This window comes from Equus przewalskii, chromosome 31, assembly GCF_037783145.1.
Source record: "Equus przewalskii isolate Varuska chromosome 31, EquPr2, whole genome shotgun sequence".
Classification (NCBI taxonomy): Eukaryota; Metazoa; Chordata; class Mammalia; order Perissodactyla; family Equidae; genus Equus; species Equus przewalskii.
The window spans coordinates 14,871,405-14,889,480 of NC_091861.1; the positions used below are offsets into that span (position 1 = coordinate 14,871,405).

The 18,076-nt window shown below is 35.2% G+C and overlaps 1 protein-coding gene across 2 annotated transcripts in view; it reads left to right on the forward strand.

Moving 5' to 3' along the window:
- GPATCH2 (G-patch domain containing 2) overlaps positions 1–18,076 on the forward strand; it is a 221,449-nt gene that overhangs the window by 132,150 nt on the left and 71,223 nt on the right. For both annotated transcript variants that reach the window (XM_008526700.2, XM_070602484.1), the window contains exon 8: positions 2–72. In XM_008526700.2, the coding sequence (XP_008524922.2) occupies positions 2–72 (71 nt within the window). The remainder of the gene's footprint in view (position 1; positions 73–18,076) is intronic.

The following is an 18,076-nucleotide window of genomic DNA, read 5'->3' on the forward strand; positions in this document are numbered from 1 at the left end:
GCATCAGCTTCTGAGAGATAACCGAGCGGAAAGAGGGCACAAGAAAACCTGTTCTGTGAAAACAGCCAGCAGGTAAGCAATTCAAAATCCCTTTTAATTCTGATCATTAAGTCATGGGCCATTTTTTTCATACAGATATGAATATGGTGAGTTGTAGTTGGATTGCTTTTGGTTCTAAAGAGCTAGCTTTAAATATTTTATGTATTCTTTATAAGAATCTATTTCAGAATTTCTACTAATGAAAAGAAAGATACCATTTTATTGGTATTTTTAAAAGCTGGTAAGAAATAAAGACTGAAGTTTTAAAAGAAAAGAAAATTTCTGTCTCCCATAAGTAGTGAATTTTTTATCAAGATTTAGAATAATTATTTGATTTTTTTAATTTAAGAAAGTAGAATTAGGGGCTGGCCCGGTGGCGCAGCAGTTAAGTTCGCACATTCCACTTCGGCAGCCCGGGGTTTGCCCGTTCGGATCCTGGGTGCGGACATGGCACCGCTTGGCAAGCCATGCTGTGTTAGGTGTCCCACATATAAAGTAGAGGAAGATGGGCATGGATGTTAGCTCAGGGCCAGTCTTCCTCAGCGAAAAGAGGAGGATTGGCAGCAGTTAGCTCAGGGCTAATCTTCCTCAAAACAAAAGAAAAAGTAGAATTAATCTTTTTTCCCCAAACTTAAATGGTATTTAAACTTTATGAGAGAGCAACATGTATATTTATTCCAATAATATATAAATTATTTTATGGAAAATATACTCTTTTTTTAAAAAAAGTGCTTCTGGATTCTTGGTCATTTTATATTGTTGAGTTGATGTTATTTTCTTTCTTTAATTGAAAGAATTCGCCCCAGTTTATTGTTTTAGACAATATATTTTCAAATTCTGCATGTGGTGTTTCTGAAAACTTAATTTTTGTTTAGGTGAAAATGGCTATCAGAACATTGATCAGAACTACTGCCCTGAGATTTAACCTACTCAATTTTTAACAAGATAATTGGCTTCAGCAGCCACCATTGCATCCCATGACTTCCCGTTGCTTAGTGTACTAGCCACTGTGCATAATATTCCCAAGAAAGCAATATGGCTTTGAAGTACCATGTTGTACAAACTCACCCTAACGTGGAACCCACTAGATATCTGCAGAAGTTAATGTGAATCCTATCCAACATGCCTAATTTAGACAATCAAAAATTGTTAAACATATAATAAGTTGACCATCACTGATAGTCAGCCTAAAACTATTATATTTATTTCTAAGAATGCAGATCCTAAAATTATAAAACATAGATTGTAATTATAATCTGTATAAATACAGATTATAAATAACTATGGATAAAATGTTTGTAGAAATAAAATGAGCAGGCAACAGATCATTATTAGAATTAATCCAGCAGAATTGAATAAAAAACATGTAATTATTAGAAATAAGCAATATAATCTTTGAAGAGCTAATTAGTGAAATGGAAGTACATCTGAAGAAATAGGCCAGAATATAGCATAAAAATACAAGGAGATGGAAAAATTAAAAAGTGATTAAGAGACACAGAAAAGGTCTAAGATATATTTGATCAGAGTCTTTGATGGAAAGAATAGAAGGCTAAAAAAACATGATGTTGAAGAGATTTTGGCTAAGAATTCCCAAAACTGGTGAAAGTTATAAACCCATAGACACAGATGCAGAGAGCATAGTGAGTATCAAGTAGAATAAATAAAAAGAAATCCACACCTTGTAGTATACTGTAGTACACCAAAACCAAAAAGAAAATCTTAAAAGAATCCAGTGAGAAAGGACGAGTTACCTTCAAAAGAATGACAGCTATACATCAGGTTTCTCAGTAGCAACAATGAAACCAGAAGACAGTGGACTCATCTTCAGAGTACTGAGGGAAAATACCTTGTCAACCTAAAACTGTGTACCTAGAAAGACATCTTTCGTGTATGAAGATGAAGTAAAGATATTTTCAGATTTCTTAGAACTAAGAAAGTTTACTACCAACAGACCTTGGCTTTTTAAAGGATGTTTTTCAAAAAAATGATCTCCCAAGGAAAGTCTGAGATGCAAGAATGAATGCAGACCCGATAAATTGATAAAGATTTAGGTCAATTTAACCATTGTTTATATAAAAGGATAATAATAAGAAGAATATGTAATTTGTAGGACTTTTCGGAAGACAGTCTAAAATAGCAGATATCACTAACATGTTAAATTGGCAGTATTGGCGATTATAGTTAAAGTCCAATCTAAGGTCCTTGAATTGTTTAGGATGTTTACTTCATTCATGTTTTAAGAGATTGATACTTGCTAAGACTGTATTGAGTATTCACGGTAAAATATCAGGAGTAAATGCTACATCGATAGAAGTGGAGGACAGCAGTGGTGGAATTAGAGTATTACCCCCCAAAAAGCCATTTAAAATAAATCAAGGAAGAGGAAAAAAAAGCATGGAGAAAATGGGACACCGAAAACAAGGTTAGATAATTTAATCGAATTCATATATCAGTAATCACAATAAATATTTATGGATTAAATTTGTCAGCTTAAAGAAGAACTAAGCAGATTTGATTTTTCTTTTAAAATCTAGCTATATGTTCTTTATAAGAGATATACCTGAAATATAATGACAAAGAAAGATGGAGCACTGAAGGATGGAACAGGATGTACCAGATATTCTATAAAATAAAGCTCTCACGTGAGACAAAAGTGCTTAACAACAAAAGCCTTAATGAGCTTAAAAAGCCATTTAATGATAAAAGATTCAACCTACCAAAAAGATTGATAATTTTATTATTATAGACACTTAGTAAAAGAGCCTCAAAATATATAAAGCAAATATCAATATTAGTACATGGACAAACTCACTGAGCCACTATCACGGTGCTCCTATGTCAGCATAACTCATATTATTGATGGTTTAAGCCTTCAGAAAATGTGTAAACAGAAAATTTGCATAACACAAAATTAACAGATTTAATAGTGGCTTTTGGTAGGCCCTTTCACCCAAACCGTTAGAGAAAACACATTCTTCTCAAAGACACATGCAACATTTGTAAAAATTGGCCACTTACCAGGCCATAAAATGATATCAACAAATTTTAATGAATGTGTATCATAAAGATTCTGTTCCCTGACTTGAATGTGATTAAGTTAGAAATCAAATACAGAAAGATAATTTTTTTAAACGTTTACAGTTAAAAAATGCATTTCTAGGGGCTGGCCCCGTGGCCGAGTGGTTAAGTTTGCGCGCTCCGCTGCAGGCGGCCCAGTGTTTCGTTAGTTCGAATCCTGGGCGCGGACATGGCACTGCTCATCAGACCACGCTGAGGCAGCATCCCACATGCCACAACTAGAAGAACCCACAACGAAGAATACACAACTATGTACCGGGGGGGTTTGGGGAGAAAAAGGAAAAAATAAAAAAAATCTTTAAAAAAAAAAAAATGCATTTCTAGATAACTCACGTGTCAAAAAATCATAATGATAATATCTATACGTGTGGGTTGCAGTTAGATGGTAATTACAGGAAATTTTACTACTTTAAATATTTATATTAGAAATTTGGTGTTGTTCCTGTTCCTGTCATGATTCTGAGCTATTAAGATTACTGCTTCTCTCCCCAAGATCAACTCAGGAGGAATTTAGAAAGAGAAAAGAAACAGAAAGCTACAGGAAGCCTCTGGTGTTAGGGGGTGGGAGGCTGTTTTGAACTTGGGCATGTGGGGTGGGGGGCTTCGACTTGAGGCAGGAGACAGTGCAGCCTGGGTAAGGGAGAGTGAGGTGTGAGGAGAACCTCTGGAATTCTGTACTTGCTTATCACTGGCCATTGCCTTGGGACAAATGATGTCTACCCCATAGAGAAAGATTCAGACCTCTGGTCCAAGTCTGTTTAGAAGTATGCCCAGAGTAGCTCGCAGTGGCGTATTTGTGAGGAAGTGGGAAAGCTTGATGGGACTAGGTCACAAATTATCATGTCTTCACTCCAGCTCCTATAAACCAAGAAGCTGGAGAATTACACTTCTAATTCTCTCTGGGAGTGAGGAGAGGGATTGAGAATTTTCCTGACCAGAGGAGTTCTTTTGTGAGATGGGGTGTGATGACGGTGGTCCTCAGGTCCCAGGGCCTCTCTGATCTAAGTAAGATTCCTTCAGCCCAATCACTGAACAGCTTGGAGCTGACACAGCAGACTGGCCTTTCCCCGTAGCACTGCCTGGTAGGGCAAGATAATGAGACATTTGAGAACAGCCATTTTGAAAGAAAAATTATATGTTGGATTACAGATTCCAAGAGAAGCAGAAATATTAGAACAAACAAACCAAAATATTTTAAATTAGCATAATAAATATTAACTAAAAGAAATCAGGACAATGTTAACCATATGAAGCAAGAAGTAGAACACATAATTAAGAACCAAATATTTAGATCTTTTTCAACTTTTCTCAGCAGTGTTTTATGGTTTTCATTGTATAGGTCTTACTCATATTTTATCAGATTTATCCCCAAGCATTTCATCATATTTTTTGATGTATGGAACATTGCTGAGAGAAATTAAAGAAGACTGCTTAACTGGAGAGAGATACCTTGCTCGTGGGTCAGGAGACACAATATTCTTAAAATGTCAGTTCTCCCAAAATTTATCTATAGATTTAATACAATCCAAATGAAAATCTTATCAGACTGTTTTATAGAAATTGACAAGCTAATTCTAAAATTCATATGGAAATGCAAAGGACTTAGCCAAACTTTAAAAAAAAAAATGAGGTTGAAACGCTAACACTATCTGATTTCAGGACTTATTATAAAGAAAGTGTGGTATTGGTGCAAAGATAGAAAAATAGATCAATGGAATAGAGCAGAGTCAAGAAATACACCCACACATACACAGACAACTGATTTTTGACAAAGTACAAAGGCAATTCAGTGGTGAAAAAATACTGTTCAACAAATGGTGCTGAAACAACTGGATATCCATTTGCAAAAAAACGAATTTGGTTCAAGCCATACAGCAAACTTAAATAGATCATGGACCTAAATACAAAACCTAAAAATGTAAAACTAAGAAAACACAGCATAAAAATCTTTGTGACCTTGGATTAGGCAAAGACTTTTAGATAGAACCCCGAAACACAATCCAGGAAAGAACAAATTGATAAATTGGACTTAATCAAAATTGAAAACTTCTGCTCTTCAAAACACACTGTTAAGAAAATAAAAAGGCAAGCCACAGACTGGAAGAAAATATTTGCAAATAATGTGTCTGATAAAAGATTCGTATCAAGAATATATAAAGAATTCTAAAAACTCAATAAGAAATCAAAGCAATTAAAAAAGAAGCCAAAGTTTGAATAGACGCCTCACCAAAAAAGATAGGTGGATTGCAAATATGCACATCATTATTCATTAGCAAAATACAAAGTAAAACCACAATAAGGTACCGCTCATACCTATTACAATGGCTAAAATGAAAAAGGCTGACCATACAGAATGTAGACGAAATGGAATTGTTTTGGGGAAACTAAGATAGTGCAAATGCTCTGGAAAGCAATTTGGAAGTTTCTTAAAGTGATACATATAGACCTACTGTACGGTCCATGTGAATGCTTAAAAGGCTTGTATACAAATATTCTTAGCAGTGTTATTCATAATAGTTAAGAAAAAGAAACAGTTCCAATGTTCATCAGCAAGTAAATGGGTAAACAATCTGGTATATTCATACAGTGGAATACAACTCAGCAATAAAAAGGAATGAAGAATTGGTGCAGGTAATACATTTATGTAGAATTCTAGGAAATGGAGACTAACACATGGTGGCAGGAAGCAGATCACTTGCTGCATGGGCATGGGACGAGGGCTGGGGAGGTGAGGGAGAGAAGGATTGCAAATCATCGTAAAGAAACTGTTGACAAGGTGATGGGTATCTACGTTATCTTGACTGTGGTGATGGTTTCACATGTGTATTTGTATGGCAAAACTTATCAAACTGTATACTTTAAATATGTGTCATTGACACTACACCTCAATAAAGCTCCTTCAAAAAAAATTTTTTAATGAAATCCTCCATGACTTCCTATTTTATTCCAAGTAAAAGCCAAAGCCTTTATCTCAGTCTTCAAGGCCATATGTGATCTGGCCCTGCCCTTCTTTGCCTCCTACCTGACCTCATCTCCTCCTACTCTAACTCTTATGCACTTGCTTCTGGCACGGTGCCTCCAGCACACCAACCTCACTCGTGTCTCAGGGCCCTTGCACATGCTGTTCCCTATACCTAAAACACTCTCCCTGCAACTATCCATGTGGCTTGCTCCCCATTTCCTTCAAGTCTCTGCTCAGTGTCGGAAAGGCCCACTCCACTGATACCATCATTCTCTGCTTTGTGTGTCTTCCTTATTGTCTCTGTTACCCCTCTCTTTAAGCTTCCTGAGGACAAGGTCTTTGCTGTACTCACTCGTATATCCCCAGTACCAAAAGCAGTGCCTGACGAGAAGGTAGAGAAAAGGGAACCCTTGTGCACTGTGGATGGGAATGTAAATTGGTGCAACCACTATGAAAAACAGTATGGAGGAAAAAAATTAAAAATAGAACTACCATGTGATCCAGCAATCCCATTTTGGGTATTTATCCAAAGAAAAAGAAAACACTAACTTGAAAAGATATATGCACCCCCGTGTTCATTGTAACAAGGTTTACAATAGCCAAGATCTGGAAACAACCTAAATATCCATTGACAGATGAATGGATAAAGAAAATGTGGTGTGTGTATGTATATATAGATAGATAGATAGTCACACAGTGGAATATTAGTCAGCCATAAAAAAGAATGAAACCTTGCCATTTGCAACAACGTGAATGGGCCTTGAGGGCATTATGCTAAGTGAAATAAGTTGAACAGAGAAAGAGAAATACCTTATGATCTCACTTATTCTATATTTGTGTGGAATCTAAAAAGAAAAAAATAATAAGCTCAAAGATAGAACAGATTGGTGGTTGCCAGAGGAGGAGTGTGGGAGTGTGCAAAGTGGATAAAGGGAGTCAAAGGTACACACTTCCAGTGATAAAATAAGTCAGTCGTGGGGATGTAATGTACAGCATGGTGACTGTAGTTAATGATACTGTATTGCGTATTCGGAAGTTGCTAAGAGAATAAGCTTAAAAGTTCTCAGCACAAGAAAAAAGTTTTCAAACTATATATTGTGACAGATGTTAACTAGAGTTGTCGTGGTGATCATTTCACAGTATATACAAATACTGAATCATTATGTTGTACACCTGAAACTAATATAATGTTGTATATCAATTATACATCAATAAAAAAAAGAGAGCCATTTTCAATTAAAAAAATAAGTAAAAGAAAACAGTGCCTGATGACATAGGCAATGAATATTTGTTGCGTAAACTATTTGTAGAATGAATTTAAAATTGATTCTACAGCAGTAGAGTGCCCTGAATAAGTGTGCAGCCTCTGGAATTTTAGCGCCTGGCTTCTAACCCCAGTTCACCACTTACTAACTGGGTGATCCTGAGCAAAATACTTAACCTCTCTGTCCCTGAGTTTACTCATCTGTAAAATAGAGAAAATGGTAGTACCTGCCTCAAAGCATCCTTGTAGGGAATGCATGAGTTCATGCCTATAAGGCATTTAAAATGTAAAAGCTCAAATGTCAGCCGTTACTACAAGTATGATATTGTTATTTCCATCTGTGTATTTCCTAAGCACTTGTTAAATTTTATTTTTCATCGTGTTTTTGTTGTATATAGTTTAGAATGCCAAATCCTTCTGTAAGACTTATAACCAAGTACGGCAGGCCTCAGGCCTGTCCTTCCCCATTCGCTAACTTCACCTTTCAAAAGAAACTGCTTTCAGCTCTCAGCTGTTTCTTCTAGTATTGACCTAAAGTACATGCTTATATTACTATTTCTTGAAGTTCTTAACTTCCCGCTGTGTGCCCTCCATACACAACACACACACACACCATATCTGCATTTCTTTCCCTCCTTCTCCCTAATAGTTATAATATTCAGACCAAATCAGTATTCAGTGTTTGCATTAATATGGTTATGGGTGTAGATATTATTCATAGATGTATAACTTTTCTGTTGTGCTAGAGATAATGGTCTTGTTCTTCTTTGGCCTTGTTTTCTCTGTGCCTGTCCCCAATTCATCAACCACCTCTACACAGAAGTATAACTTCTTTTGAGTCTTTTTCTTGCTGGCATCCCTCTTGAAGATCCATTCTGGACCGTTTACTATCTGGACCTGCTGCACATCTGATGTCCTGGGATTTCTCTTCACTATCATCCTGGGGATTTTCTTCATCTCTTTCCTATGTGGGATTACCTGTTCCCTGGATCCCACTCCATTATTTTTCCTGAGCTTTCTGGAGAAGAGAACAGGCGTGGTTAAATTTGTGGGACTTCACATGTTTGAAAATGTCTTTATTCTAGTCTCACATTGATTGATTTATCTGGGAATTGAATTCCAGTTTGGAAACCGTTTTGCCTCAGGGGTTGGAAGGCATGGCTCCAATGTCTTTTAGTTCTCATTGGTTGCCATTTTCTCTGTTCTCCTATTATTTGGATGTTGGAGCACCCTTAGATGAGCCTCCAATTTTTTTTTACCTTTTCTTTGATATATTTTTGTCTTCTTCAAAGATTTCCAGGCAATTTTATCAGCATTATGTTCCAAACCTTTTATTGAGTAAAAAAAATTATTTTTTCATTCGCAAGAGCTCGCCTTGTTTCTGGAACATTCCTTGCAGATATACTCTTTGTCTTGTTTTCTGGATGCAGTGTACTTTCTTGTCTCTCTGAGGGTATCAGTTGTGGTAGGCATGGGGCAATTTGTAAAGGTGAGATAAACACAAGGAGTTTATCAAGTTGATTATCAAGTTTAATATTAAGTACAAGATAAAAATTCTTCACCTTCCTTATTTATATGCATTTTTTCATGTTCCTCCCTTGAAAGTCATTTTCTTTCTTAGTATTTTTAATAGCATCTTGACTTTTCTTCTCCCTTTTGGATGTTGTGGAAAAACAGAAAAGTTAGAGAAGAGAACTGTCATGCATTAGTAAATTTTAGGATCGTTTACTCCCAAAATGTACCAGGCAGGTAAGAAAAGCTAAGTACCCAAGCGGTCTGCTGTTAACAGCTCAAAGCTGAGATTTTGAAGTGTGTGACTCACTCTTGACGTGGGCTTTCCTCACTGGACCTCTGGATGATAAAGGGCTGTGCAGTCATGGCGTTAGCCTTCGAAGTATAATACATATCACCCTCAGCTCCTGGGGGAATTTTCCACACCTTCATGGAAAGGTATAAGGGACATATTTACCAGTGCCACTAACACTCATGCAGTTGGGTAATTTTTTGGGTGTCCAGTTCCGAGCATTTCTCCTTTTTTTGCCACATTGACTTCAGTGTTCATCAGGGGTCTTTAAATCACTGATGGATGCAGGACAGTTGTCTCTTAGGCTATTTTATGTCTAACAGTACCAAGGAGGTGACAACCTGTTAAGGTCTCCTTGAAACAAAGGTCCCCCCCAATGACTCGCCCTAATAATTTCAGTCGGTTCTCTCAGGAAGTTCCAGTTCATGAGCAGTGGACTCTGTTTTTCAGGGTTTCCTATACTTCCTCCTCCTAAAGGGCAGCCTTCCTTTGGATTTCTTAACTTGGTTCTCACTCTTGACGTATATCCTCCCATGATTCAGTTCCCATCAACAGTGATCATCATGGCGTGCCCTTCCATCATCTCCTAATAGTTATTAACGAAATATTTTATTTGATCATATGTTTATTGTAAACATAATTAACATTCTCGTTCTTCTCAGAGATGATACTTAATGGATCCTATAATCAAACTTTTGACTGATTCTTAACATAGGTATAATGTAAACTAATTTAAACAAACATTAATGATTAACAGAGGTATAGTTTAATCTAATTGATTCAAGTGATATTGGTCTTAGACATCTTCCTTTTAGTCTGTTGCTTCGTTTTTATTCCCTGTGGGAAGCCCTTGTCATGGAGTATGTGTGTCAGATACTGGATGTGAAAAATTTGCATCATCACATTATCCTCACATATTCGTTTGATATATGCTGCCATGATTTTGCATTGCAGTGCTTGAGGGTACCTGTTTCCTGTCTGACTTTCTTCCATGTTGCTTATATCTTATTGATTATTTCATCTGATACTTCTGTTTGACTAGTCTAATCAAACTGGGTTTTTTTTTTCCAGTCATTCTTCCATTTCTTCAGTGTTCTCTGTCCATTTTCGTAATATAAAGTTTCATCTTAGTTTTAGTGTATCTTATCTCTCATCTAATATTGAATGAGTAAGTGTGTCTGAGTTTGCTCATCCCTTTCTTTCATGTTTACATACCTTAAAACCTTTAACAACATAAATAAAAACGTAGGAAAACACAAAATTATTTCAATAAATAAATGCATGAAAGCGTATACAATTGTTGTTTTTAAAAACCAATACCTATTACCTGTCACTGTCAATATTTAATAATTAAGAGGCATGGTTTTTGAGTGATCGTTGGGTGCAATAGATTATTAGCCAAAGTGAAACACACACACATGCTCACACTCAGCTAAACCTTGGGGCAATGCACCTAAGTGTTTTATAGAAATGCTAGTGACATCTAGATTTATTTCTTCAACCTGTATCTTTCTCTTACATTCCAGACTTGATATCTATTTTTTACTTCAGTATTCAAATATGATTTTAAACTCCTCAGAATTGCAAAGATCTTTTCCCCCTGCCTTCACCTCATTTAAAAGTACAATTAAATCATTTCATATTGTTTCTCCTGTCATAGCCTTTGGTTAGTACCAAAAAGTTTAATAGAGTCTACCCCAATTGAAAGTCAGTAAAACATATATCAAGCGATGTTTGATACTAAGTGATGTACATTCTCGAAAAGTTTGTGCATTTTTTAACACATTTTTGTGTTTATGATTAGTCTTTATTGTTCTAAGAATCCATACAAAAGGATTATTAGTGTACAGCAACTTTACTAAATTATTTAAATCATGTCAGGGCCTTTCCTTTTAGATCTGGTATCTTTTTTTTTTTTTGGGAATTTTCCCTGCTTTCTTATTTACATGATTTTTGTCATTTACTCTTGAGAAGCACAAAGGCTAAATCATCCAGTAGTCTGATAAGTAATTTGAACTTAAGTATTTGAAATTATATTTCCAATGTAATTTGAAAATAAAATATTTTTCTTGCTATTATCAAATTCTACATAATATTTTTAAATGCCTTTTAGAAACACCTGTTTGTTAATTCACTTTTACTTATTTCTTAGAAGCATTACATTTTTCATCTACTTAGTGCCAAATGATTTATCATTCCTGGATGCTATGTGCTCTGATATCTTCTCATCAATTCACAGTGAGGAGGAAGAAATAAACTTTTTGTTTTTGCCATCATCTTGGCTGATTAGTAGTAAAAAGAGCCTTCTAAAATGAAAAAGATGACAATAAATTTAATCAGAGAATCAAAATAAATCCCATAACATTCACACACTCACATTCGTGTCAAACTTCCTCCATCGCGTTGAAAGACCATTCCTGTTTACATTCACACGGACCACATTTGTTTTCCTGTGATGATCCAGACCCTGTATTTTGTTGCAGATGTGACAAATAGAATTACAGCTGTTCTTTATTTGATCTTCTAAAGATCCAAAGATGTTCAAGGATTCAGTTTGTTCAGCCCTCCCCATGGAGTCATCTGTTATTTGGGAAGGAGACCTAATTTGCAACAGATACAAAACTATTTGTCATTTTGCAGGTTTGCCAAAAATAAATGAAACTATTAATTACTATGTTTTTGAGCAGCTGTTAATAAATTGGGAGAGGATAACAGTTCATTAGAGTACTGCTTAATGACATGGACTATATTTGTTTAGTGTTGCCTTTCACAGAAATGTATCAACAAAATTAAATAGAGCAACAAAATGATGCTGTATTTTAATTATTTAAGATGAGAAGTTGCCTGTCCTGTGTTAGTAGATTTGGGATTTTAAAACAAATCCTCCTTTGTCCTATTAAAACTGATAATTCAACACCATATTTTAAAGCAAGTTATATCACTCAACATTATATATTTTATGTACTTTCTATTTGTATGTCCAATATAATGGCTTGAAACTACTTTTTTATTTTTTAAAAAAATTTTAGTACTTTATTATTTTTTAAACCTAAAATTTGCATTAAATTTCATTGTTCTATAAAAGTTTATCTGATCCTCCAGATAGAAAAGTGTCTTTTAGATTATTTTAACTCATTCATATGTATGCATGAATGAACAAAAAGAAAATATTCACATATTCCCTTTAATTAGAATGTATACATTCCATATTTGTTTAATTGGAATACGTTTAGTTGCATATGTGTTCTAATTAAAAAAAATTTGAATAGCTTCTAGGTACAGAGATACTTAGAATAATTGGAAACATAACACATGGACAACATAAAATAGTTTCTAAGGGATTTAATTAATCTCTTTTACTCTATATGACCAAATTATTCTGTTAAAACAATGCAGTATCCTCAAATTGCCAGTTCTCATGCCTCCTGTTCATTTGGCATCCTGAAATTCTAACCTTCCTTGCCAAAATTTTAAACTAATGATTATAGAGTTATTTTAAATTGTGATTATCCTAAATAAAATTAGTTATCAGTCAGTTAGCATTTTGAGAGGTTGCTTTTCAGTTTAGTATGAATAACCCACACACAAAAAAAATAAGATCTGTCCTTTGGAAATACGTGATGTGTCCAGTGTGTGGTAAATAAGAAAGCAATCAGGACTCCCAGTTAAACACTCATTACGGTGACCTCCCTTTCTAGAAATCTGGTAGATGAACTAGACCTTTTCAAATGACTAAAAGTAGGCACAGCCTCTCCCCTTTCGGACAGCCGTTGCATTTGGCCATGGTCACTAATAATGGAAAATAGTTAGCATATGAAAGCTGTTCCAGTGACCTGTAGCTGAAATAAATTTGTCGTCAGAGGTCCATTTCCTTAAGGACAGGTGTCTGTTTCGCAGTTGGCACTCTCCAAATTGGTCCTGTGATTAAATGGCACAGACACAGAACTAACCTTTAACTCCCAAAGATGGTTCCCCTAGGAAATGAAGAGACACCTACAGGGCCACATCACAACAGCTTGTGTCACTCCTGCTGCCTGGGTTATCACTTCATTATGGGGACGTTTGGGGATCTGTTCTTCCAATGTGTGTATGTGCCAGCATACTTCCCCAAACAACAAGCTTTCCTAAGTTATTAGTAAAAGAATCACTGTAAAGAGTAATATTTTACATCAGCAATACAATAAACAACAGCTGCTACTTGATAATTTGTCCCTTATAGTCCCCACAATAAACCTGGTAAATCCCTGTGCCAAGTCGACAACACTTTCAATTTAAAAATCCTATTTAATGTTTGTAGAACAGATCACATCAACTCTTGAATTTTGAGGTATGTAATTGCTCATAATAGAACAGGAATCATCCTGCAATCTAAAAAATTGAATGCATATACAAGTGTAATTAGGATGTTTTAATGTTTTACTTAATCATTTATAAAAATATTCAGATGTTAAATATTTAATGATCACTTGTTTTAGCTAACTTTCATTACCTTTCAGTTATGACATGATTTAAAAAAGAAATTTAAAAATCATAAAATAATGTCCCATAGTGTTAGAACTATGTTTTTAAAAGAATCAATTTGTTTATAATCAGTATTTTTCCTTGCCCTTCCTCTTTAGAAATATTTTTCATCACTCCATAGTGATTTGTTTGTATATCAAGATATTGTTGGAAATTTACCTTTGTTTATTTCATATACTTCTGATAAATTCCAACTCATGCCCAATTATATTACACTAAATTAACATAATTCAACAGATGTTGATATTTAAATGTTTTCTGGCATTCAAATCTTGGACAGCTGTCTTTGAGCTTGGGGAAAAGGCAAACATTTAGAGTTAAATGCTGAACATATGCTTAAATTACTAATTAGAAAGATGGAATAAAAACTATGCATTATCCTTTCTAAGGACAATAAACCTCAGATAGGGATTTCTGTAATCTTTTTATATCAAGTTATAGTCCAGGGGTGTATACAGACTAGATGACAGACTTCACAGATAATTTAATTTCAAATTTGGTCACTTAAAAATTGTGAAGTCTCACTAAGATTTGAAAAACCTATGATGACTTTATCCTAGTAGTCTCAAGAGTTGATAAGATGCCTTTCACTTGCGATGTGAGGATGGGAAAAGCAGTTTTTAACTATTTTATTATGGGAAATTTCATCTTATGCAGAAATACAGAGAGAAATATAAACTCAGTGTATCTATCAGCTGGCTTAAATAATTATCAATGTGTGGTCAACCTTGCATCATCTATATCCCACCCACTCCTTCCTCTGACTCCAAAACCCATCTATCGTATTATTTCAACTGAAATACATCAATACGTTCCTCTAAAAATTAATAGCCTCTTTATAAAAAAAGTCACATACCGTTATTACATCGATAAAAAAGGCAATAATTCCCTCATATATATGAGTATGTATGCATATGTGTGTATAGATATATACAAACAGTTGACAGTCACATTTCTCTGATATTTTAAAATATTTGATCCTGTACATTGTTTGAATTGGTATCCAAATGAGATCTATCTGTTATAATTGATGAATATATCTCTCTTAAGTTCCCTTTGATTTATAAATCCTCCTCCCTTCTTTGTTTTCTCCTTGAAATTTTTTGGCTGAGGAAGTCAGATTGTTTGTCTTATGAAGTTTCCCATATCTGAGGAATGTTGCTGATATAACATAGTGCTGTGTCCCGTGCGTTTCCTGTTACTGGTATTTAGATCTAGAGAATTGATTAGATTCTGGCTCAGTTTTTTGTTTTATTTTGACAAGACCCTTTCAGAGGTAATATTGCATACTTCTCTCACTTCCTCGTCTCTTTCTATGATTTATTAGCCATAATGCTCAAATTCATTCATTAAGGCTTATAATGGCGATGTGTTAACTCTATCATTTCACTTTTACTGCTTGGATTACTTCTGTTAAAAACTTCCCGTCCTCAACTCCGTCATTACTTTGAGGTACAGATCATGTAGGAAAGCAAGATAAATACTTGATCTTTCCCCTTTACTTATCTGTTTTCAAAATTAGTTTATTCCTTACATTTTCCAAAGGTGACCAGTGAAATTTTATTCTATTTTGTTTTTAACTCATTGATTTATATACACTTAATGTGTTTCAATCTATTAGTTATTATCCTAACTGATGTTAAAATTGGCCCATCTTTGGGCAATACATTATTTAAATTAGTCCCTGAATCTGTGTCCTTGCTCCTAGGCGCTGCTTTCTTCCTTGCTTTCTAGTATGTTTACATTTTCTGGGCTGTCTTGGGCCTTTCCCGGCTTAGACCAAGAATCAGCCATTTCTTTAAGAAGTGCTGCTTCATTTTCTGGGAAATAGTTTTAGCAACCACGGTCTGGTTGTTAGGGATGTCATTATTTCTAGGCCTTTTCAGTGAAATGAGTTAGAATTTTTTTTTTTTAACATATTGGCTCATACTGATAGTTCCAGTTCAAATTCAAGACTTCATTCTTTTTGTACTTTCCATCATTGATTTTAATGTCTTTTTTCAACATTAAAAATATTACCTCTCAACGACACCGGTAAGTTACTCGTTTTACTTATCCCACCTGTTGACCTTAAACAAATAGACAGCAAGTTATTTCTCCAGCAAAAATGAGTTTATTTGGGATCAGCAAAGAATTGCACTTCGGGGTCTACAACCATGGTAAGCCATTTGCAAGTCCCCCCGCAGCAAGGGAGGAGAACCTGTTTTATAGAGAAGAAGAGAAAGGTGGGAGGGCTGTGATAAACAAAGAGTTAGGTGTGCTGGCTTTTCATTGGCTGACTCATGACAGTTTCTCATTGGCTAAGCTGCTTGCCGGTCAAGAAGAGGAACTTTTTCTTCTTCCTCTTGGGCTCTGCTATGTCTTAGGGCATAAGAGCTCCCCCGTTGGCATCCTGACTCCAATTTAATGAGGTTTCTGTTTATTAATTTGACACACCATACACACACCATGGTCTCAGAATTACCATACCATCATGACCACCAATAAAATAATTCCTAAAAGTTGTTTAAGATTTTCCTTTTTCTATTCTTTTTGTACTTTTGTATATATTTCACTAGGAATATGCAGTCAATTCCTGTGTTTTAAAGTTACTTGAAATAGTGTCTCTGTCAATAGAGATACCAATGTGTAATTAGGTTCGTGAGATTCATTTAATTCACAGAGACTGCTTTTTTAAAATGTATTTAATTTTGTTTTATAATAAGATCAAAATAGTTACAGATTCCACAATCAAATCTCCACAAGAAATTTTCAAAGAAGTCTAGCTTCTACCCAGTCCCCTCCACTTATTCCTTTGCTTCCTCAAAGCTGTTGTTTTGTTTTGTTCTATTTATGGTTTATCCTTCCATTGGCTTTTCTTCTGTTTTTGTTTTGGTTTGGTTTTTGTTGTTTGTTTTTGTGAGGAAGATTGGCCCTGAGCTAACATCCTGTGCCAGTCTTCCTCTGTTTTTTGTATGTGGGACACCGCCACAGCATGGCTTGATGAGCAGTGATAGATCCACACTTGGGATCCAAACCTGCAAACCCTGGGCTGCCAAAGCAGAGTGCGCAAACTTAACCACTACACCATAAGCAAACATATCTTTCTCCCTCTCCCTGCTTTTCCATTTCCTTTTCTCTTGCTCTTGCTGTCACTCTGGTATTCTGTTTGACTTTTAGGAAGGCTTTTTTTTTCCCCCCTAATAATTACCATTATATTAATACACTTATATAACAGCCTTAGTCCATTTCCCCTTTTTGTGAGGGGCTACTTGCTGTTGGTTCCCCACCATGGGCAACACTGAAGTTAACTAGTAACCTCTTCCACCCCTGTCATCCCTCTCCCAAGCATTTAATTTGAAGTCAGTGATTACTCTGCTGATACCTATAGGACAATCAGAATAAATCAAATTTATTCTCTTTTTCCTACATCCTTATACAGCCATTCAATACCATAGTGTCTTCTTAGTTTCAGTTCTAGTTCAGTTCATTTAGTTTCAGTTCTACAAATAAACATGTTTGTAATGATCTGCATCAGATCTGAAGTCAGTGCTCTTCTATTCTTCTTGTTTGTCTGAAGTTTCTTCTGTAGTTGATTTCTCTGGAAGGGCTCATGGGGACAATATTCCCTGAGTTCCTGCATATTATAACAGTTGGTCCATGGCCTTTTGCCAAAATACAATCCATGGCTCATATTCTTTCATTAGCTGTCTTAAACATGATACTCCATTGTCTGTATGAAGCATTGTTTTCTATGTCTGATATAGTCTGATTTCCTCTCATGTGTGAGTGACTTGGTTCTGCCTAGATACTCAATATATATTTTCCTTTTCTTTAAAGCCCAGAAATTTGACTAAACTATATTCTGAAGTTGGTCATTCTACGTGTTTTTTCCCAAGGATGAAATATGCTCCTTCAATAGGTAGTTTTTATTATTTTTAAAATAAATTCCAGAATTTTCTCCAATTATAATTTTTCTTATTTATTTTGTTTCATTGCTTTGGTTTTGTTTCAAAGTTTTTCTGTGATACATATATTGGATCTTCTTTTCACATCTTCTGTAGCTATCACTTTCTCTCTGGTCCTTTTTATTTCTTTTTATTTTTAATGTTTTATCCTTTGCATTTTCCATGTTTCATTATATTCTCATATTCTGCTTCTCCATCATATTTATTCACTCTTGTGTTCTAGTTTAGTTTTGTTTATGAAATGACTTTTTTCCTTTTATTTCTAATTGCTTTCTGAATGCTGTCATCTCTCTTTGGCTGGTTATTGTTGTCCAGGGGTTTTTGGTTATGCTGCATGTTATTATGTAGCTTCAAAAACAACAGTGTCAGGGCCAGCCTGGTGGTGCAGTGGTTAAGTTTACATGTTCTGCTTTGGTGACCCGGGGTTCACCAGTTCAGATCCCAGGTGTGGACTATGT